At 50.3% G+C, this 23,229-nt stretch overlaps 1 protein-coding gene across 1 annotated transcript; it reads right to left on the bottom strand.

The window, feature by feature from the left end:
• Positions 1–1,301: 1,301 nt before the first annotated feature.
• NMUR1 (neuromedin U receptor 1) lies at positions 1,302–22,372 on the bottom strand. The gene is given in 4 exon segments (XM_054722843.1): positions 1,302–1,482; positions 1,484–1,838; positions 4,357–5,221; positions 22,310–22,372. Coding segments are annotated over 4 exon segments (1,464 nt in total).
• Between the last annotated feature and the right edge of the window lie 857 nt (positions 22,373–23,229).

Here is a 23,229-nt window from a genome sequence, read left to right as displayed (position 1 = left end):
CCTCCCCCTTCTCCTCCTTTTCACTTGAGTATTTTAATGTGAATCCCAAGCATCCTATCATTTTGCCTGTAAATACTTCATAGTGTACCTCTACAGCAGTGGTTCTCAACCTTCCTAATGCCACGACCCTTTAATACAGTTCCTCATGTTGTGGTGACCCCCAACCATAAAATTATTTTCGTTGCTACTTCATAACTGTAATTTTGCTACTGTTATGAATTGTAATGTAAATATCTGTGTTTTCCGATGGTCTTAGGCAACCCCTGTGAAAGGGTCATTCGACCCCCAAAGGGGTTGTAACCCACAGGTTGAGAACCGCTGCTCTACAGGATATTGGCCTTGAGATCTGTCCCTAAACAGCCCCAATTGTCCTGCTCTGCCCTGTGCAGGGACTTGAAAGAGGGTGAGGCCTGTGCTGAAGAGGTTTAGACTGTCAGAAGAATGTAAATGTTTCTAGAATCAAATGCCTTAAATCTGTTCTCATCTTTCTCGCTTCTAAAAAAAAAAAAAGTTTTAAAAACAGTGAAAGAAAGAATTGGAATGATTACTAAGTATTACAGACTGTTGTGTGGGGCTTTAAAAAAATAAGTGAAAATATCTGCTTATCTTAGATTTTTAAAAACTGTGGTAAATACACAACAAAATTTATCACCTTAACCATTTAAGCATACAGTTGAATATTGTTTGAACATGTTCACATTGCTGTGCAACCAGAAGGGGGGCATGGGAGGTGGTGTGTAGGGAGGTCAGGGAGGGAGAGGGGGTGGGGTGGTGAGGGGGTACTGTAGACAGTAATTTCCGCCTTGGTAATCTGAGGGTGTCAGTGGGTTTCATTACAGCAGTGGCTTACGCACACTCACAGAAAATGCAGCTAAAGAGTCAAAGGGTGGCACCTAGAACATCGGGGCCCTTTCATTTTGCAGGGAGGGGATCAAGGTCTGGAAAGGTGAGGTGATATGCTTGATGCCACACAGCAAGGTGGCAACAGGGCCAAGATTGGATGCAGGTCCCCTGGATCCCTGCCACCCTACCGTGCCACTAGGGGAGATCCCAGAGCAGAATAAGCTGACTGGGCCAGGCAGGGGTCAGGGAGGAGGAGGGTCCCAGGTGCAGGCCATGAGCTAGAAAGGGACAGAAAATGGGAGGAAAGGTAGAGCCCTGGGAAAACATTTTGGAAACTGGCAGGAGTGTGGATGTCCCCAAATGAAGGTGTGCTGTGCCAGTTAACCGACTATGATGTTCCTGCAGGGAAGGGCTTTAACTGGAGGCCGAGGGGCCTAGATGGTAATCTTATATCCCTTCTAGTACACGGTGGGGGCAGGAGTCACTGAGGTGCCTGCAGTGGGGACAGGGCATAAAGGGGACAGGCATGAAGACATCACCGAAGAGGAGGAGGGCAGGTGTGACTGCAGGTGGCCCTCTGGTGCCTCCCGGTGGAGCTGCTTTGAGGCTCCTCTATGGAGGGAGGGGTCAGTCTCTTGCTTCAGGGCCATAGTTCTCAGCCAGAGGGTGGGCCCTGTGGCCCAGGGAGCCCATGTCACACAGGGTGCTGCCCGTGGTCACCCTGCTGAGGCTGTGGGAGCTGTGACGTCGTCTGTGGCCACGGCACCGGGTTCCCAAGCACAGGGCTTCCCGGAAGGTGTCCTGGAAGCGGCTGGACATGAGGCTGTAGAGCACGGGGTTGACAGCTGAGCTGAGATAGAAGAAGACGCCAGAGATGACGTGTACGTACGTATAGGCCAGGTTCAGGCACTCAGTCCAGTGGGACACGAAGCTCCACATGAGGCGTTCGATGTGGAACGGGGCCCAGCAGATGCCAAACACCAGGACCAGCACAACTGTGGGGGCAGAGAAGGAAGTCTGGGTGCCGCTCCAGTTTGGTCTGCTCATTCTCCCCTCCCCTCCTATTCCACAGGCTACCCATGCCCACTGTCCATCCGGAAGTTTGCCTGCCCTGGCCACACCCCTTTCAGAGAGGCTGCTCTCACTACTGTCACTGAGTGGGCAGTGGGTATGTGCCCTGCCCCTGGGCACAGGCCACTGGGCCAGGCGTGGACACTTGAGTCGGGCCCAGCCTGACTATCTCACCATGGAGCTTGGAACTAGGTGACTATAAGCTCTGGACACGAAGCCCCAGCGTGATGCAGAGTGTGCGGCTAAGGCCCACCCTGGGTGCCCACTCAGGGACAATGCTTACTGATGAGGAAGCAGAGAGAAGCAGAAGAATGGGGCCCGTGCTCAGACAGCAGTAGATGGAGGTTAAGGGGCCAGAGAAAGGCAAGATAAACACAAACACCTCCCCTCGTCTGCCTTGGCCCCAGAGCCTTCCCAGCCCCAGCCACCAGCTCTCCAAGGCCCAGCGGAATATCCTGCCCTGTACTAACTGCCCGTTACTTGAGATCCCATCCCCCACCATCCAGAAAAAAACAGGACAGGTTGGCCAAGCCCTCACTCTTTCTCCCCAGCTTCCTTCCAGCCCTAGTCTTAACCAGCCATGGCCTTCTTGGGTCTCTGTCCCCAGGTCTGCCTTGAATTTTTTTTTAATATATATTTTTATTGATTTCAGTGAAGAAGGGAGTGGGGGAGAGAGAGAGAGAGAGAGAGAGAGAGAGAGAGAGAGAGAGAGAGAGAGAGAGAAACATCAATGATGAGAGATAATCATTGATTGGCTGCCTCCTGCACGCCCCCTACTGGGGATCAAGCCCACAACCGGGGCATGTGCCCCTGACCAGAATCCAACCCCAGACCCTTGAGTCCACAAGATGCTGCCCACGCTCTATCCACTGAGCAAAACCAGCTAGGGCTGCCTTGATTTTTGTTTCTTATTTCTTGTGTTTGTTTAGCTGACTATCTTTCCCCTGTAGTGTCAGCCCAGTGTGGTTTTGCTTGTAATCCCAGATTTCACTGTCCCCAGCACACAGCCTGCTGCTCAGTAGGCCTTCAGAAAGTGAAGGTGGGGGAAGGGAGGGATGGAAGGAGAGAAGAAAGTCAGAGTTCCAGGCCAGCAACCAAGGTGGCTTTAAGGAAACAACTTCCTCAGGGTGAGAACCATCCCAGCTGAACAGACTCAGACCTGGACCCTGTGATCTGGAGGAGACTGAGGCAGGAGCGGGGGGGGGGGGGGGGGGGGGCGCGGGCAGGGGCCAGTTGGTCTGTAGTACAGGCTTTATAGTGCAGAGCTGGGAAGCAAGCAAGGAACTCTAGGGGATGACAAGTGATACCACACTCTGGAACACCACACCCAGGGCAGGGGAGTGGGGTGGGCTTCTCTCTGGGAATGGGCAGTCCTCAGTTAGCTGGCTGTAATCCCATGGCTTTGACCAAGGCCTCACCAGCCTGTGCTGCCCTGGCTCACCCCATCTGCCTGATTCAGGCCCTGCTAAGGTGGGATGAGATGCGATGGAAATCAATGACTGTCTTAGTATCAGTTTGTCTTGCTTCCCCAGGGCCACTGTTTTTGCAAAAGACCCAGGTCTAGAGCACAGTAACATCTAGAATCTCAACCCCAGCTGCATGCCCTGGCTGGCCCCAGTCCACACTTCTGCCCTGATTCTCCTGTGCTCGGACCCTCACAAATACCCCTCCTGACAATCCTCTTTTAGACAATGATCACTCCTGTGGTCCCCAAGGGAACTGCAAACATAGATGGAAGAAATTCATCATCTTGCATATGCAGATCCTCCCAGATCCCCCCATATGGTTCTGTGGGGGTAGTCACTTCAGCAGCCTGTCATTCTGGCCCGGGGATGGGCCATGACCTAACCCCACCAATCAGAATCCTTTCCTGGAACTTTTCAATAGCCACTAAGGAAAGAGAACGGTTCCTCAGGAAAGCCTATGGCCATGCCTTCCAGTGATGTAGGGAAGGACAGAGCCAAGATGTGTTTAGGAGCCAAGATGAGAGACCTGGAGGGTCCAGATGACATGAACAGCTCTGTTATCCTGGAGCCCAGCCTGCCCTGCCCTGTCTGTGGTTTGGGTACGTGAGCTTCATGTGTGTGCCACCTGTGCATTTGAACAGGGCCCGAGTTTAAAATGGTTTAATGCTCTACTGTTGCTGTCCTGACAATCTTAATTTTTTAACAAGAAACCTGAATTTTCATTTTGTACTGCACCCTGCAAATTATGTAGCTGATCCTGCCAGAAGCATTAGCATTTGCCTTTGGTGTTAGTTTCTAACACAGTATGCATGCATGCACTTGTGTATGTGCACCTGTGCGTACACACACACGGAGGGGTATGTGATTCCAAGCCTTACACTCATAAACTCAGATGCAGCACCTCCCCCAGGCCCTGGAAGCCCCAGACTCATACCCACTGTCTCAATCAGCCCCCTTTCCCAGCAGCAACACTTACACAGCATCTTGGTCACCTGTGTCCGACCTTTATCCTGTAGTTGCTGGACCCTGCTCTTGGGCCCCTGCCTGAGCAGCAGCAGCTTCTCACTCCGCAGCCGCAGCCCAATGAGCAGGTAGAGCACGCTGATGGTGGCCATGGGCAGGCAGAAGAAGAGCAGAGCTGTGGTCTGCATGAGCAGGTTGTAGAAGGCCCTTGAGCGGACCACCATACACACAGCCGAGTCGGGCACTATACCCCGGCAGGGCACATCCAGCTGCTGGATGCCATGCAGGCTGGTGTTGGGCAGAGAGCAGAGTACGGCAAGGCTCCAGATAACCCCGAGCACCCGGCGAACACGGGCTTGGGTCATCACAGACCTGGCCTGCAGTGGGTGCACCACAGCCACGTAGCGCTCCACACTCAGGGCGGTGACATTGAGCACAGAGGCCAGGCAGACTGTCTCAAAGAGCAGCGTGCGGAAGTAGCAGCCACCAGCACCCAGCAGGGAGGGGTAGTTACGCCACTTCTCATAGAGCTCCAGGGGCATGCCTAGGAGCAGCACCAGCAGGTCCGATACGGCGAGGCTGAAGAGGTAGTAGTGGGTGGGCGTGCGCATGGCCTTGTAGCAAAGGATGACCATGCAGGTTAGCCCGTTGCCCACGGTGCCCACCACAAAGATCAACAGGTATGTGACACAAATGGGTAGGAACAGCTCTGTCTTCTGGAGCCCCAGATACTTGAGTCTCAGCTCCTGATCAGTCAGGTTCAAATCCTCAGGTTCAAAGAGCCCCCACGCCCTACTGCCATTGCAGGGCACCGGGCTCCTTGCACCCCTGGGGGACATGTCTCCAGGGAAGATGGAACAATTGAGGCAGAAAGGAACCTGTGGAACAGAATACAGAGACACTCAGAAAAGTCACTTAGGGAACCCTGGCTCTGTTGTAATTCATTAAACCAAAGGTGCCATTATTTATATACTGCTGAGAAGGAAGTCTGTCCTCCATTGTAAGATGCATTACAACTGCAGAGATGTAAAAATGTACATCTTACCCTAGCCAGTTTGGCTCAGCAGTTAGAGCGCCACCCATGGACTGAAAGGTCTCAGGTTCAATTCCGGTCAAGGGCACGTATCTCTGTTGCAGACTCGATCCCGGAGGCAACCAATCGATGTGTCTCTCTCACATCAATGTTTCTCTCTCTGTCTCTCCCCATTTCTTCCACTCGCTCTTAAAAAAAAAAATCAATAGAAAAAATATCCTCGGGTGAGGATTAACCAAAATTAAATAAATAAAAGTACATCTTCAAAATGATAAAGCCCTCGCTGGTGTGGCTCAGTTGGTTGAGGGTTGTCCCATGCCCCGCCGGTTTGATTCCCAATCACAGGGCACATACCCAGGTTGTGGATTCGATTCCTGTTGGGATGTGTATGGGAGGCAACTGATTGATGTTTCTCTCACATTGATGTTCCTCTCTCTCTAAAATCAATAAACATATTTTTACAAAAGATAAAAAGTGGACTTCAATTTGAAATTTCTCAATCTATTGAAACCTTGACTAAATGGTGAATCCTCTTGAACATGGGCTTTGCCATCAGCAGTTTTCCCTTGAATCTCTCCACTTTCAAGCCACAGACTTTGAGACAGGTACTCAGTTTGGGCATCTGTAAAATGGGCAATGTGCAGTATCACGTGGTCTTGAAGAACAAGGACTCAGTAGGCAACTGCTTGGGTTCAAACCCAGCCTCCCCAGTCCCTGTGTGACCATTTGCCTGGTAACCTCTCTGCAGCTGTTCCCTTATTAGGAGGATTGAGAGAGTTTAATCCATGAAAGAGGCCTGCCTGACACACAGATGCCAGGTTTATCAGTACCCGACTGAGGGGACTGAGTTACAGAGGGGGCTGAGTCACTGAAAGGACCCAGGGCTAAAAGATGGTAATGCTGATCCAAAAGTTAGTTCTTTATTGTTTTAATCCTCACTGAAGGAGTGAGGATATTTTTCCCATTGATTTTTAGAGAGAGTGAAAGGGAGGGAGGAGAGGGGGAGAGAGAGAGAGAGAGAGAGAGAGAGAGAGAGAGAGAGAGAGAGAGAGATTGGTTGCCTCCCACACGTACCCCGACCAGGTGGGAGTGGGTGGCGGGGATCAAACCTGCAACCTAGGTACCTGCTTTTGACTGAAAATCAAATCTGAGACCCTCCAGTGCATAGGCCGACATTCTAACCACTGAGCAATGCTGGCCATTGCCAAAAGTTCATTCTTATTTCTGTTTTCCATCACCTAAACTATTAGAAGTTGAAATATTTGACACCCTTAACTGCCAGTTCTAGGGTTCCCTCTCCTCTCTCAGGCTGCCCATCTCCGCCAGTCCACCATATACAGTGATTAAGAACCAAGGCCATGGTGTTACACAAACTGTCCTGGGATCAAATGTCAGCTCTGTCACACTGTAGCAGTTACCTCCCCTTACTGTGCCTCAGTGTCCTCACCTGTGAAATGGGGGTGTCAATAGAGCCTACCTTATAGTTTCTGTGAAGATTAAATGAGAGACTACACAAAGTTCTCAGGGGTGCTCCTGGGACATTCTGGGTGCGCAGTTTCAGTGCCCAGTAACATGACCCTGCTCCCCACATGGAAAGGGAAGGCAGTCCCCCAGACTGTCCTCCGGAGCCTGTTCCCCAAGCCCACCCCCACCATCAACCCTCCCCGCCAGCAACTGGATTTTCAGGCTGGTTCCCGGATCTTCTCCCTATTCCTTCAGCCCCATTTCCTCTCTTCAGTCACGGGCTTGGGCCTCAGGTAGCCCACATACCCGAGCAACCACCGTTCAACTACTTTCTTTTCCAGGTCCTTTGCTCTCCCAGACCCAAGCATTCTTCTTCCTTTTCCCTTCCCTTCCCTTCCCTTCCCTTCCCTTCCCTTCCCTTCCCTTCCCTTCCCTTCCCTTCCCTTCCCTTCCCTTCCCTTCCCTTCCCTCTTTTCTCTCTTTCTCTCTTCTCTCTCTCTCTCTTTCTTTCTTTCTCTTTCTTTCTTTCTTTCTTTCTTTCTTTCTTTCTTTCTATCTTTCTATCTTTTTTCTTTTTTTTTCTACAGTGAGGTAGTAAACTGGGTCATAGGGTCGGTCCCCCAGGCATTCTTAATCAGAGTATCTTCCTCCTCCCCAAATAAAATTCCCCAGCCTCCCTGCCCCTCCCACACATAATCCCCGCATCTTGGGACCCTGGCGCATTTCCATCCACTCAAGCGCAGCCTCTGCCTCCCGCTACCCGGCTGGGCGGGAGGCGCGGGGATGAGCTGGACCAGCGCAGCGCAGACCCAGGTTCAAGCGCAGCGCAGACCCAGGTTCAGGGGGGGCTCCCTACACCACTGGGAAGGGTCGCCCCGCGGCGCGCGTGGCCTGCCACAAGACAAATAACCCGCGAGTCCCCCGGAGATGGGGCGCCCCAACGGGACCCTCAGACCTCTACCACCCGGGAGGACCCAGTCCGCGCTCCTCCCGCCTCTTCTTGCCCAAGCCCCACGCCCCGTCCAGCCACAGCGCTCTTGCCCGCTCCGGCATCCCGCTCACCTACCATGCCGTCTGCGGCCGTGAGCTCCAGGCGCGGGAGCACACCCGACCGGCAGCTGCGGCGCCCGGAGAGAGCGGACTGGCAGCCTGGACAACTGTGGGCGGCCGGCCCACCAACAGCCCGCCCCGTAGCCCCGTCGCCCCGCCTGTCGGTGGCCGGGGTGCCCCGTCCAGGACCGCCACCAGAGGGCAGGGCCGCCACCCCACCCCCCACCCCCCCCGCAGCCCGCCCACCCCCCGCTGAACCCAGACACACTCATCTGGGGCCACCCACACACCCACCTAAACCATACCACTGTGTTCCCAAGCGTTTGACGGGCACCTTTCTCTCTCCGAACCCTCACAACAACCCGTGTTTCAGAGAGATGAAGTCTCAGTGATTTGGGTCTCACTCGCTGTCCGGCCGCCCTGCAACGAAACGTGCTGACCTTTAGCATAACTCCTTCCAGCCCCACCCCCTCCTCCCCCCTATTTCAGAGGAGCCTCCAAGGACATCCCACTGGCCCCTCGGGAGTCAGTGAGACTCCAAGGGTCCCATCCTGCCTCCCAGGCTTCACACCAGCCTGTTTTCTTCTTCTTCTTCTTTTTTTTTTTTCAGCCTCTTTTCTCTTCCTCCATCCCAGGCCCAGGACAGCAGTCTCCACCCTTCTCCCTTGAGGTCCTCCAGCCCGAGTCCAGGTCCTCAGGATTACTGCGGGAACCTCCCTTCTCCCTCCAGTGGTGTTCCCACAGCCTAGTTTTCCTGAACCCCCAACGCAGCCATTCTGCTCGAAACCTTCTGTAGGTCTTTCCTTCTGAAAAAGAACACAAGTCTAACCTGATGTTGGACCTCCCTGGCTCCCACTTGCCTTGCTGGGCCCCTCACTAAATCCTATCACCCTCAATACCCTTCCACTCAGATGTCCCCCAGGCCCCTCTCATCTGATTGCAGGATGTCCACAGGGAAGGAGGGAACTGTCGGTAGGGAAGAGCCATGAATGCCGGGACCCCAGCCTCCTCCTGCTCCCACAAACTGGACACATGTAAACCCAGCAGGGAGCACCTTCCCTGCTCGCTCCCTCCTCTGACGAGCTACTAAGCTGGAAGTTATTTCAGCTAAGGAGCGTAACATCAGGAACTTGCAAGGGGGCCTAGAAATGTGGGCCTCACAGGCTAAAATGCTGGCTCCTGGGCCTCCTCTCAGGGTCTGATTCACTTCGTCTGGGCGAGGTCACGGATGCCTTCCTGAGAGCCCCAGGCTCCAGAATCCCACTCTGAGAAGCACTGGGAGGGGTTAAGTACAAAGCCCCAGGACCCAGAAAGGGTGCTGGTGAGCTGTGGGAATGGAAAGAGACTCAGCACCTCTGTTCCGTAGAATGTACTAACCACTGTTACCACTATTGTGAGCATGCAATGAGATGAAGTGTGAAGATTAGCACAGGGCTGGCATGTGGTCAGCACTCAAGAAAGTTGGGTGGGATTATCTCCATTTAGTGACAACTGGAAACAAGACCTTCCCCCAGATTTTCTCTGTCCTGCCCCCCAGCCCCATGAGACTGACCTTGGAAACTGGGAGTTAGGCCCTCTCAAAGCCTCCGTCAGCCTGCCTTCCCAGGAACTGCACATATAAACATAGCTCTAGGCACAGGGAGGTTTCAGGCATGCAGGGGCAGATGGTCTCCAAGTCCTGGGAGTAAAGGATTCTGCAGTTTCCCAGAGAGTTAACTACCAAGCCCCAGATGAGTGAGTCCAGTGTACCCTTCAAGACCAGGGCTGCAAAAATCTATAATAATAAAAGCGTAACATGCTAATTAGACCAGACAGCCAAACGACCTTCTGGACGTCATTCCAGAGTCCTTCTGGATGAAGCCTATGCGGCAGGGGCCAAGGCAAAGGTGGTTAGGGGAGATCAGGCAGGCAGGCAGAGTGGTTAGGGGCAATCAGGCAGGCAGGCAGGCGAGCAGTTAGGAGCCAGCAGTCCCAGATTGTGAGAGGGTGCAGGCTGGGCTGAGGGAGCCCCCTCCCTGTCCCCACTCCCCCCCCCCCCCCCCGGCGTGCACTGATTTCATAAACCCAGCCTCTAGTAAATAAAATAAAATAAGACTAGGGCTATTACCTTAACTGGTTTGGCTCAGTGGATAAAGCGTTGGCCTGGAGACAGAAGAGTCCCGGGTTCGAATCTGGTCAAGGGCATGTACCTTGGTTGCCGGCACATCTCTAGTAGAGGGTGTGCAGGAGGCAGCTGATTGACGTTTCTCTCTCATCAATGTTTCTAACTCTCTATCCCTCTCCCTTCCTCTCTGTAAAAAAAAAAATCAATAAAAAAATATTTTTTTTAAAAAAAGACTAGGGCTGCTATCATATCAGATGAGCAATGAGGGGCAGGCAGCATGGCTGGGAAACATGGGGTCACAGACAACACTTAGCATGTGATTAGTGTTGTCGACCCCTCCCCCATCACTGGAGCACACACACTCACACTCACACTTTTTTAAATTAGATAATTCTTATAGGCTCCCGAGAACTTGTGGAGTTTTTAATGACAAAATACACTCCAGAAAAATTCTGTAAGAATAGTACCAAGGACTTCTTGTCCTGAACCACAAACTCTGAGCGGCCTGAAACTCACTGTAGACCCTTTGGAAGTGCTCAGAGCCCAGGAAATGATGGAGAAGGCCCTCTTCTCTACCTCACAGAAGCAGAAGGACTCCCACTGGTCAGGAATTCCTACAGCTGGCTGCATCACTCACAGCATCAGCAGCCATCAAAGACCACGTGGAGCTAAAGGTAGCCCCCCTAAAGGAGAAGCCCCATGGCCATTCATGGTTGTAGCACCGTCCAGAGGGCCCTGTGTGCCCTGGCCTCTGGGCCTGAGCTCAAGACCACCATAGCAGCGTGTCCCATCAGAACCCGATGACACCCTGCTGCCTCCCTACTCTGTCCTGAGGTGGCTTCCCCAGGGCCATGCCCATGGGGTGGTGGGGGGGTGCGGACACTCACAGGGCGGAGGCCTGGAGTAAACACATCCCAAGTTTTCTGGGTGTATACCTCAATCTCCTGGGCTGGTGGGCATCTACTCAGACTAAGGGTCAACTCCCCATGCAGCAAATCTGCCAAGGGAGGGCTGCTGGGACCTCCGGGAGCAGTTTGGGGTACCTCCCTGGTGCTAGAGCAGACTACACTAGCCCCACAGCTTCTCCTCACCCTGCTGACTCCTGTGCTTTTCCCCAGGGAGCAGTGTTGGTACCCAGTTTGCGCTGGAATATTTGGTAAAAGTTCAAGAGTTCCCTAGTTGGGGCTTCGTGTCCTTCAAGGGATCACAGGGTGGGGGTGCAGCTGAGATGAGTTCCCAGAGACGGAAGTTTTATTATTTTCATTCTTGGGAGACAGAGACATTGATTTCATCTTCCACTTATTTATGAATTCATTGGTTGTGTTTTACATGTGCCCTGACCAGATTAAGCCCTTAACCTTGACATATTGGGATGACACTCTAACTAACTGAGCCACCAGGCCCAGGCTGGATAGTTTTCATATAAATGAGAACAGGTGCAAGTCTCAGAAACTTGGTACATTTCTGAACGAAAGGGAGTGATTGTTAATCTTTTTCTTCAAGGCAGTGAGAGAAAATAACCTAAAGGTTTCTTTTTTTTTTAATATATTTTATTGATTTTTCAGAGAGAGGAAGGGAGAGGGATAGAGAGAGAAACATCGATGATTGGGAAGAGGGGCTTTAGAGAGAGAAACGGAAGGACAATACAGATGCCGCAGTACTTGTCCTCCGGTGGGTGATCTCATTAGGATCATGCCTTCCGGCAACTCATGTTCCCAGAAAGCTCTGGAGTCTGTTTGGGTGGAGGCGCTATAAACAAGGTTGGGATGAGCAGCTTGAACTGAGCAGGCCTTTATTAGGGCAAGACCGTTCTGTCGGGCTAAACCCAACCTCAAAGGGCCCCAAAAGACCCAGGAGGACCCCGGCCCCACCCTGCTCCAGGCCGCTCTTTCCCTGAGCAGTCACTTCTGAGCAGGAAGGGAGCAAAGGCCTCCTCTGTGGTGAGGGCGAGCGTCTGCAGCCAGAGTAAGGATAGGTAGTGTGACTTTGAGCAAGCGCCTTCCCCCCTCCCACCTCAGCTTCCTCATCTGTAGAATGGGGACATGTATCCTCCTCACAGCGTTGATAAGAGGGGAACCAGCTGAGGTTGGTCCAGCGGTGGGCCCTAGGTCAGTGTGAGGCCCAAGGCCCTGCGGAGGGGCAGCCGCTCTAGGGGCGTCAGATTCTGATGTTGACAGCGGTTTTCTCTCGTGGGTAGACTAGGGTGGGAAGAGGGAAGGTAATGCTTTTTGTTTTCAGTTAAATTTTTTTCAACAGTCAACATTTGTTCCTTCTATAATAATTACACGTGTAAGTTCATAATTTCTTCATTTTAAAAGGCAGTTTCTTGTTTAATTCCGGTGGCTTGTCCCTGGCCAGCCCTTTCTTCAGATCATCCACAGGGTCAGGCTTTGTCTGGGCAGAACCCTTCCGAGGGTGGCGTGGGAAAACTTGGACACAGAGGTGTGTCCCTGTCACCTCCAGCCAGCCACATGCCCGTGTGCACCCAAGGCCCCCTCCATATGGCTGCCATTTTTGTCATCCGATTATTATACTCCCTGCTGTGTCACCCCTACCACACACCTAGGACCCCCAGGCCCAGTGTGAGGAGGGAAGGGCCCCACACAACCCACTTCCCTCCCAGATCTTGGCTGCCAGGCCCAGCATGGCAACTTCCTGGTTGAGACCTCTGGGCAGGAAGTTGGGCCCAGATTACGTTCCCTGTGTGACCCCTATGTGGGGGCAGTACCCCACCCCCAACAGTGCGGGTCTGTGGGCACTAACCAGACCTCAATATTGTTTCAGTTCACCCCCAAGGAAGGCACCATCCTCCCATTTCTCAGAGAAGGGAGTGCAGCTGGCACCCACTCCCCCTGCAAAGCCCTGCTCTTTTTTTTTTTTTTTTAATATATTTTATTGATTTTTACAGAGAGGAAGGGAGAGAGATAGAGAGTTAGAAACATTGATGAGAGAGAAACATCGATCAGCTGCCTCCTGCACACTCCCTACTGGGGATGTGCCCGCAACCAAGGTACATGCCCTTGACCGGAATCGAACCCGGGACCTTTCAGTTCGCAGGCCAATGCTCTATCCACTGAGCCAAACCGGTTTCGGCCAAAGCCCTTCAAGCTAGCTCCTGCAACCTTTTCATACATCCTTACCATGTATATTTCTTGCATAATAAGATGTTCCAGGCCTCAATGTATTTCCTTGGGACCAGCCTGGAATCAGCCATTTTCCAAGGAACTCTGGTTCCTTTTTTTTTTTTTTTTTTTTTAATATATTTTATTGATTTTTCACAGAGAGGAAGGGAGAGGGATAGAGAGCTAGAAACATCGATGAGAGAGAAACACCAACCAGCTGCCTCCTGCACACCCCCCACCGGGGATGTGCCCGCAACCAAGGTACATGCCCTTGACCGGAATCGAACCTGGGACCTTTCAGTCCGCAGGCCGACACTCTATCCACTGAGCCAAATCGGTTTCGGCTGGTTCCTTTTTTTTTTTCTTCACCTTTCTCCTATTGTGGCACCTGTAGCAGGGCAGCAGTCCAAGGCCCACTAGAAGGAGGGATTTCCACATTGGCCGTGGGACAGTGGCTCTATTGGCGAGCAGAACTAGGGAATATATATCTGTATGTACCCAACTTCCCAGATAGAGGGAAACAGGCTCCCTCACTGTGGATGGGAATTACATTTCTGAAACACAAGTTTAACAGTAGCTACCAAAATATAGAAGTTTATCCCTTTGACCCTGCAACTTTACCTCTAGAAATTTATGGAAAATAGTAACTCAAATGCAGAGCTGAGTGCAAGAAGACTCATCTTTGTAATAATGAAAAATTGGAGACAACCTCAACCTAAATATTTTGTCTTAACTCCTAAAAGCAGTGTCCTGCACGCTCCCAGAACCATCTGTCTGAAAGACCAAATAATTGACTGCTAATTGGCTTCCCCCAGGGCTGTTAGCTCCCCAGCACTTCCAGGATGTGTCTGTACAAGAGTCCAGAGAATGTCCTTCCACAAAGCGAGAGATGATAGGCATGAGCCTGAGTTGGGACCCTTCCTCCCCAGCTGCAGGTGAAATCAGAGTCAGGGCAAGGAGAGGAGACATGGGCCCCAGAGGATCCTGCTAACTCCATGAAAAGGGACTCCATCAAAAGGAAATGAGCAACCTAAATGATGAGACACACACACTAAGAAGCACTGGGCATGCACGTGAGAGGGGGAGGCTGACCCACACATGCTGTCCTGGAAAGGCATATAAGCAAGATAAGTTGCCAAGAGAAACCTGTAAGGAACATAGCAACAGGGAGGGTTGGCTCCCCAAGCATGTAAATTACTGGGTGGGTTTATGCATGGAAAATGGTTGTAGAACACTTGTCAAATGGGCAACAGTGGTCGATTCTAGAGACTTTCACTCTCTAAAAAATAAAATTTTGGCCCAGCCAGCGTGACTCAGTGGTTGAGTATCAACCTGTGAACCAGATCTATGAACCAGAAGATCACAGTATTATTCCCAGTCAGGACACATGCCCAGCTTTCGGGTTCAGTCCCCAGTAGGGGGCATGCAGGAAGCATTGATGTTTCTATCCCTCTCCCTTCTCTCTCTGAAATCAATAAAAACATATTTTAAAAAATAAATTTTTGTGTTGTTTGCATTTTCAACAATCAATATTTATTGGTTTTGTAATCATAAAGCAAAAAAAAAAAATCAACTGAGTAAGTAAAGAAGATCTGGGAAATCTGCTGATACCACTGTTGATCAACTAAGGGGGGAGCAGATAAGAACTAGAGCAAAGTCCCACAGGACATGAAAGAGACCAAAGGGCATGTTCAACAGGAGAGAGGATGGAGATTGGTGTCACGACAAGTGTTAGGGGGTGGTGGGTCTTTCAGCAAGGAAGGGGATACCGAGACATGATGTGGGTCAGGTTTGATCACTGTAGCAGGCAAGGTAGGTTCCTGGCCATGTCTCCTGTGGACATCTGCAAATATGGCTCATACAGGCTAACAGCTTCCTCTCTCTCTCTCTCTCTCTCTCTCTCTCTCTCTCTCTCTCTCTCTCTCTCTCTGCCTGCAGGTATTCTTTAGCATGACAGGGCCTTCAGTATATTCTGGTTTAGGCCAAAAGTACCAAGGACTTAACACCCCAGGAGCTACCCTCCTACTGAGAGATGGGAGTGGTTGGATAAGTTTCCCATGTGGTAGGCAGCTTCCAAGAAGCCACCTCAGCCCAGTCAAGTCCTCAGATTATTCCAGCCTCATGAGAGACCCTGAGCCAGAACCACCAGGCCCAGCTGCTTCTGGGTTCTTGACCCTCAAAAACAATATGATGTAATAAATATTTACTGTTTCAAGCTGCTAGGTTTTGGGGTAATTTGTTATGAAACAACAGCTAACTAATAGTCTCATATATTCCTGGTAGTGATGTAAAATGATGTAGCCACTTAGGAAAAACAGTTTGGTAGTTCCTCAAATGGTTAAATATAGAGTGACCATATGACCCAGCAATTATATACTTAAGATGCATACCTATTGGAAATTAAAACTTATGTTCACATAAAAACTTGTATACATGACCTAGCAGGGTGGCTAAGTTGGTTGGAGCCTTATGCTGTACACCAAAGGGTTGCAGGTTTGATTCCCAGTCAAGACACATAATGAGGTTGCAGGTTCAATCCCTGGTCAGGCGCATATGGGAGGCAACCAATTAATGTTTCTCTCACATCAATGTTTTTCTCTCTCCCTTCCTCTCTCTAAAATTAAATAAAAACATATCCTCGGGTGAAGATTTAAAAAAACAAACACTTGCATGCAAATGTTTATAATAGCATTTTTTAAATATAATAGTCAAAAGATAGAAACAACCCAAATCTTCATTAAGGGACAAATGGAGAAACAAAATGCAGTCATTCATACAATGAAACCATCCTATATAATAAAGAGCTAATATGCTAATTAGACCAGATGGCGGAATGACCTTCCTCCAGAACGACCTTCCAGAATGACCAATGGGCAGGGCCATGAGGGCTGAGCCCCTTGCAGAATTTCATGCATCAGGCCTATAGTTTTATACAAGGAACTTGAGTATCCGTGGATTTTGGTATATCCACAGCAGTCCTGGAACCAATCCCCCATGATACCGAGGAACAAATGTAGTTAAGTTTTGGGGAGTTGAAAGCTATACTTGGATTTTCAACTGTATGGGGGATCGGTGCCCTTAAACCCCCACATTGTTTAAAGGTCAACTGTAGATTCGTGATTGCTTAGACTGAGGTGGGGTGTGGTGGATAAGAGTGATAGTTAAAAGGTATGGGATTTGTTTTTTTAGAGGTGATGAAAATCTTCTAAAATTGACCAAGGGGATAATAGCACATATCTGTGAATATACTAAAAACCACTGAATTGTACACTTTTAGTGGGTAATTTGTATGGTATGTGAATTATCTATATATATAAAGGCTAATATGCTAAGTGTATGACTGTCCAACCAATCGCTATGATGCGCACTGACCACCAGGGGGAAGACACTCAACACAGGAGCTGCCATGATGCGCACTGGCTGGTGCCACGGACCTGGCACCAACAAACCAACACTCGGCTTCATCTAAGTGGAACACAGGTCCAGCCACCACCCCAGAGCCACACCCTACCAATTCGCTGCCAGTGCTGCCAAGACCCCTTGGCGCCAAATGCGGACCACAGCCCAGCCCAGAAACTGTAACTGTGGGAGCCAGATGTAGCAACACCCGGTTCCTTTCCCTAGTGACTAGCCTCCTTGGCATTTCTTCAGCCCAGGAACTTGACTTACTTTATAGCCAGATGCAAACATTTTACACTTTAACCAAATATTTGTGAAGTGTTTTCCCGTGCATCATCTCATTTGATCCTCTCAGAAGTCCTGGAGTAGGTAGATAGGAGATTTGGTAGAATACTATTTTCTTTTCATTAGCCGGAAAACGGAGATTTAGGAAGTTTAGAAACTTGACACGACTGAAAAGAAGTAAGAAATGGGTGGACCTTGAAAATGACTTCAGGTTTTCTCACTGTGCAGAGTATAGTCAAACACTGCTGCAGTTAAATATTTTACCCTTTGTTCTCCCTGCATGATCTACAATAATAATCTGCTTTGTGTTGATATTTACTGCTGTGTTGCTGACAATTATCTGAAAGAGAAGTTGGGGTGCTTCACTGGGCTGGAAAAAGTTTAGCTCAATCAGAAAGCAGGTCTAATTAAGTAAGTTTATCTATATATATAAAAGGCTAAGTTGACTCGCACATGCGCAATACATATAAAGCTCTCGCTGGCGCCAATTGCACACGTGTGTTTTGATCTGTCATTGTTGATCGTGAACTTGGTTGACACTTCTATTATAGAGAAAGGGTGACTAGCGATATTAAAATATTTCTTCTAATTAATTTCCTTTCAATGTGCACAAATCCGTGCACCAGGCCTCTAGCATCTTAATAAAACTGTTTTAAACACAGATACACTACAGCTTCCTTGCCCCTAGGTGATAACTCTGAGGCATGTTTCATTCTCTCAGAAGGTCCCAGTGGGACTGAACCCATTTCCCAAGGCCAAAGCTTGCCCATTAATATGAACTTTCTTTCCTTTCCTGTCTGCTTTGTCTCTTTTCTCCACCCTATGCTTTCTGGGATCACATCTCAAATAAACAACTGCACCCAATTCTCGTCTCGAGGTTTGTTTTTTAAGAAACCCAAACTAAAGCAATTGTCTTCTTTGGGTTGGGAGTCAAGTTCACCTGGCATGGGGCTGATTCTAAGTCCTGTCAGTAGAGAACCCATCTGGGGAGACTGTGTTCACCAACCAACTGTGTAGGGTGAAAGCTTGAACCAAAGTCCAGAATACCATGGAGCTGGCCTCAGTCTTCCCAGCATGCCTGGCATGAGCCTGGGGTAGTTTGCATACACGCTAACCACCCCCCCACACACACTTTCAGGCCTGGGAACTGTGGTAGGGACCATTGAACAGTCCAGGCCTGTCACTGCCCTTTACCCTACAGTCAGGCTGTATGGGACGTGTTCATTTCCCCTTTGTCTTATTTTGCCTGTCTCCTGTGGTTGGGTTTCATCTGACCACACAAACCACCAAGACAGAGAAGCAGGAGGTTATAGAGGGCTATGAGGGTAGAGTTCAGCAGACTCTGTGGGAAGGGTCAGACCCTTTGACTGTGAACTTGACATATCTGATTAAGGGAAGGCAAAGATTACACAGCCAAGACTTGAAGTGAGTGAGCCAGGAACACCCTTTGAGGCCTGTCAGGGAAGGGGATCAGCGGGAGAGGCATCTCCTGCCCAGTGAGGCCCAGGTCACTTAGGCCACGAACCTCACCGTCTGAGCACAGGCTGAGAGTCAGAGGGGAGAAGTTTGGGCTGGACCCAGCTTCTCACACCACCTCCAGACCCGGATTGAGAAATGGATGCTCAGAACTTGATTTTTCCACAATTTCAGGCTGCTCAGCCTCAGCCAAATGCCTTCATTTTCAAGTAAAGGATAGTTGGTGGATTTAATGCCCGAAACACTCACGCCTAGGATTGCCCAGAGCAACAGGACAAAAGAGCCTAGGTTAGCTCAAAGATTTCATAAGTTGGCCTAGAATAAAAACTTTTTATTTTTTCTATATTTTACTGTGATAGTTTTATGTGTCAACTCAGTGGAAGGCAGGCCTGAGAGGTACCAAGCTAGGCTACAGTGCCCAGTTACTTATTCAAATACTAACATAAATGCTGTCCTGAGCCCTAACTGTTTGCTCAGTGGTTAGAGCATCAGCCCAAGGACTGAAGGGTCTTGGGTTCGATTCTGGTCAAGGGCACATACCTCAGTTTCGGGCTCCATCCCCAGCTCTGGTCAGGGTGCAAGTGGGAGGCAACCAATTGATGTGTGTCTCTCACATTGATGTTTCTCTCTCTGTCTCTCCCCCGTCCCTTCCACTCTATCTAAAAATCAATGGAAAGAATATCCTCAGGTGAGGATTAACGAAAACAAACAAGCAAAAAACCAGAAAGATAAATGCTGCTGTGAAGGTATTTTGCACAAGTGGTTTACATCCACAAGGAGTTTATTACCCTCATAATGTGGGTGGGCCTTATCCAATCAATTGAAGGCTTTAAGAGCAAAACCTGAGTTCCTTCCAGAGCAGAGCTTCTGCCTCAAGACACATCATCAACTCCTACCTGAGTCCAGCCTGCCAGCCTACCTTATAGATTTCAGATTTGCCAGAGTGGCTAGGCGGGGCAGGACGCCTGCTATGAGGGGGAGGGTGGGGGACAGAGGGCGGGGTGGGGGGGGGGGCGGAGGCGGAGGGAGCTACAGGAGTGGTGCTCCGCCCAGAGCGAAGACTGAAGGTGGCGGCCAGAGGGAAGGCCTGGAGCCAGCAGCCAGGGGAAGGAAGGCCTATTGCACGAATCTCTTCATGCAACAACGGGCCTCTAGCGTAAATATAGGTATAGATAGATGAGATGATAGAGATAGAGATAGAGATAGAGATAGAGATAGAGATAGAGATAGAGATAGAGATAGAGATAGAGATAGAGATAGATCTATTGATTTATCTATTGATTCAGTCTTTCTGGAGAGCCTTGGCGGATGCACCCACCCTCAGTGGAAGGCAGGCCTAAGAAGTGCTGAGTGGCATGAGTGTCCCTCTCAGGGGAGACAATCCTCGAGGTCACAGAGAAACATGGGGGACATTTGCTGACACGTGTGCTATTGCCCTGCATCCTGCTGTTGGTTCAGCTGAAATGGCCAGACATCCCAGAATAACCTTCATAAAGCTATCCCAATGCTGTAAACAGAAAATTGCAGAAACCACTCAAAGGACTCATGAAGCACAGTTCTCATAGTCCGCTCCCATATAAATCAAACCAGGTCACGCCACTGCCCTGCCAAAAATCCCCCCAAGGCTCTTGGAATAATCCCAATTTTGTTTTAAATGTAAATTCTTTATTATTTAAAGTATTACATGGTCTCCTCTTTCCCCATTGACTTCTCCCTGGCCACCCCCACCCCCCAGCACATCCCCTCAGCCCCCTACTGTTTGCTCAGTGGTTATGCTCAGTGGTTATCCCCTCAGCCCCCTACTGTGTCCCTTGGTTATGCTCATAATAATCCCAAATTTAATTCAGCCTGTTGCCCAGCCCTGCCCACCTCTGCTCAGCTTCCCCTTCCCTGAGCTCCACCAAACCACTCTGCCACCTCGGGGCCTTTGCATGTGCTGTTTGCTCTGCTAGGAATCCCTTTCCCTGCTTCTTTGCTTAGCACCTTCTCGTACTTCAGGGTTCTAAGGTAGTTTCCTGACCACACATTCTGACACCACCACCCCCCTCACTGAAATCTTCTACTAAATCCCATTTATCACAGTCTGGAATGATTTTATTTGTTTGTTTTGTTTATTGTCGGCCCCCCTGTTCTGGTCTAGAAGTTCCAGGAGAATGTGCCCCTCTCATTCTCTTTATAATAAAACCCTAATATGCAAATCAACCGAACTGCGGAACAACACAGGAGCTGCCCCCAGCCCACAGGCCCCAACCGGAAGAGGTGGGGAGCGGGGCTGGTGAGTGGGCGGCACCAGGCCAGCCAAGGTGGGTGCCAGTAGGAGCTCCCTGATTGACCCGCTGGTTGCCCCACAGATTAGCCCTGATCGCCGGCCAGGCCTAGGGATCCTACCCGTGCATGAATTTTGTGCACTGGGCCTCTAGTATTAAATAAAAGAATGATTCCTTAGCTCCTAAGCTCATTCATATTTGGGCCAACTCCCTCCCCATTTCCCACAGTACCCTGGGCCTACCCCATCATGTCCCTTGGTGATGGACAGTAGTAAAGCATGACATTCAACTGTCCAGCAGTGTGGACCCTGACTGGAGGGTGGAGGAAGGACTTGGTTACCCTGTATGGGGTTGTGCCTCAAGAAGAATGTGCCACTGAACTAAAGGGAACTGACCTGAGCCCTGAAGGACGGGGAAAGAGGATTCCAGGGAAGGGAACAGCAAGGGGAAGGTCTGGAAGGGGGAGCATCTCCAGGAACTGGTTAGAAGCCAGAGCACCTCCCACTATGAGCCAGGAGGAGGGTGGCATGAGCTGAGGGCAGAGAGGGGGGCAGGGCCCAAGAGCAGACTCTGAGATCCATGGAAGGGTCTTCACCAGGGAAATGACAGGGTCCGGTTCATACATGGAAAATTCAGAGATTGTTTCTGGCTGAGGAAGTGGGGAACGGGCACAGTAGGGAGACTTATTTTTTACTGTAGTATCGGCTACACTGCTAGCATTTTTTTGGAAAAAATTATGTACATGTATTGCCTTAAAATTTAAACAAGTAATCATCTGGATGCTAAGCAGAGCCTGGACTGTAAGAGACCGGAGGGAATTTTGGTTGGTACCCATGACAGACTGCAGGCTGACGACCTAGTGACCATTCTCCTCTCTCCCTCTTTCCTCACTGACAGATCCTAGTTTCTTTGTTTTCCCAAGTGACCATTTATACAGCATGTATCCAGCCAAATGATGTTTCCCAACTAGGGGGTGCTATTGAGTAGAAGATGTTGAGTGGGAGTTAAGGAAAAAGTCTTTAAAAGAGAAACAGAGAACTGACAAGGGCCATTTTTACCCTCTTCTTAGCCTCTCCCACCTATTTCCTTTCTGGGATATAGCTGTGATGTCTGGAGCTCCAGCAGCCATCACGGACCCTGAAGTAACCTGTAAGCTGCAAGTCACCACATATGAAGAGCAGAGCTGAAAGGCAGAGGAAGTGTAAGTCTCTAGTGATGTTATGGAACTTCTAGACCAGCCCTGCACACAACAGAAGTTTATTACTCTCTCCATTTACATGTTTGTCACAGGCTTCTATAGAGCGGTAAGAGGAGTCTTCTCATGTGTCATTCATGGACTGATGCTGATGGAGTAACCATCTTCTTAAACATCACTCTGTCAGAGTTCTGGAGGGTATCCGACAATTAAATATTTAGCCTAGAAGTCACTCAAATCACTCTACTCATTGGCCAAAACTAGTCACATGGCCCCATCAAATCAGTTATAAGGGGGCCAGGAAATGTGATACTGCCAAGTGCCCAGAAGGCAGGGAGCCAGAAACAGATGGAGGAATCATCACTGAGATATCAAATAGAGGTCAAGATTTGGAGGACATGTGTGTGCATGGTGACAGCTGGGTGGGGAGGACTGTGGAAGGCTGGGGGGAGAGGGGAGTCATAATTCTGGCTCCACAGGAATGGTTTTAAAAGGCAGCCATGAGAACAAAATGAAATGAATGAGGATACTCTACAGAGATAGACACTGTTGCCAAATGGGATGGCATGACCTGAACAAACAGCTGATGTCTAGACTGGATGAAGTCTGGACCATCACCCTCAGGCTCCGCCATCCTGAATTTGCCCTCCTCTGTGAGCCACCTCCCCCCCGACCCCCCTCACCCCCCGCCTCCCGAGTAACCCAGTCCCTCCATAGCTTCACTGGGTCCCCATGTTGGAGGATCCTTGACTTCCAGCAAGCAGGGCCTTCATCGTCTCCAGGGAACACAGACCCAACAGGGGCCTCCAGCAGACATCCGAGCCCCCACGTAGCAGGTGTCCAGGAGCACCTGGCTTCAGGCGGGGAGGAGTAGGGAAGTCACTCGCCCGCTGTGTTTCCAGGATATTGCACTGGGGGGCGCAAGTGGTTCGCCCAGAAACTTCCCTGGGAGGGGCAGTCCTAGAGGTGTTCCACCTGACCCAGTAGATAGGGCATCAGCCTGCAGACCAAAGGATCCCAGGTAGATAGGGACCCTTTGGTCTGCAGGCTGACCAAAGGGTACCTATAACTGGGGATCCTTTCCCTAAACCTTCGGACCCCAGATCTTCTCCTTTCTCCCCATAACTGGGGATCCTTTCCCTAAACCTTCGGACCCCAGATCTTCCCCTTCTCCCGTAGAAGCCCTCTGACTCACATTCTTCCTCATTCTGACCCCAGATTCTCCAAGGTGCACATCTCTCCATCTGTGGACCAGGGATCCCCCACGAACCAAGGATCCAAGGGGCTCCATGATCACTGTCCTGAGCCTAGCAGTGGTGGCAGTGGGTAGGTGGGGTCCCCTGAAGCTGGGAGAAGCAGGGGTAGTGTCCCAAGCAGGGGTAGAAGCAGGGGTAGAGATACAGGGGAGCGCTCACCGGTATCCAGCAGGTAGTCACTGAAGCCGGTGGGAGAGGCACAGGGCACAGGCACCTTCCTGCCTCCCGGGAGGAG

This window comes from Eptesicus fuscus, chromosome 11, assembly GCF_027574615.1.
Source record: "Eptesicus fuscus isolate TK198812 chromosome 11, DD_ASM_mEF_20220401, whole genome shotgun sequence".
In the NCBI taxonomy this organism is placed as follows: domain Eukaryota; kingdom Metazoa; phylum Chordata; class Mammalia; order Chiroptera; family Vespertilionidae; genus Eptesicus; species Eptesicus fuscus.
The sequence above is the reverse complement of the archived record's forward strand: the minus strand, read 5'-3'. Positions and strand labels throughout refer to the sequence as shown.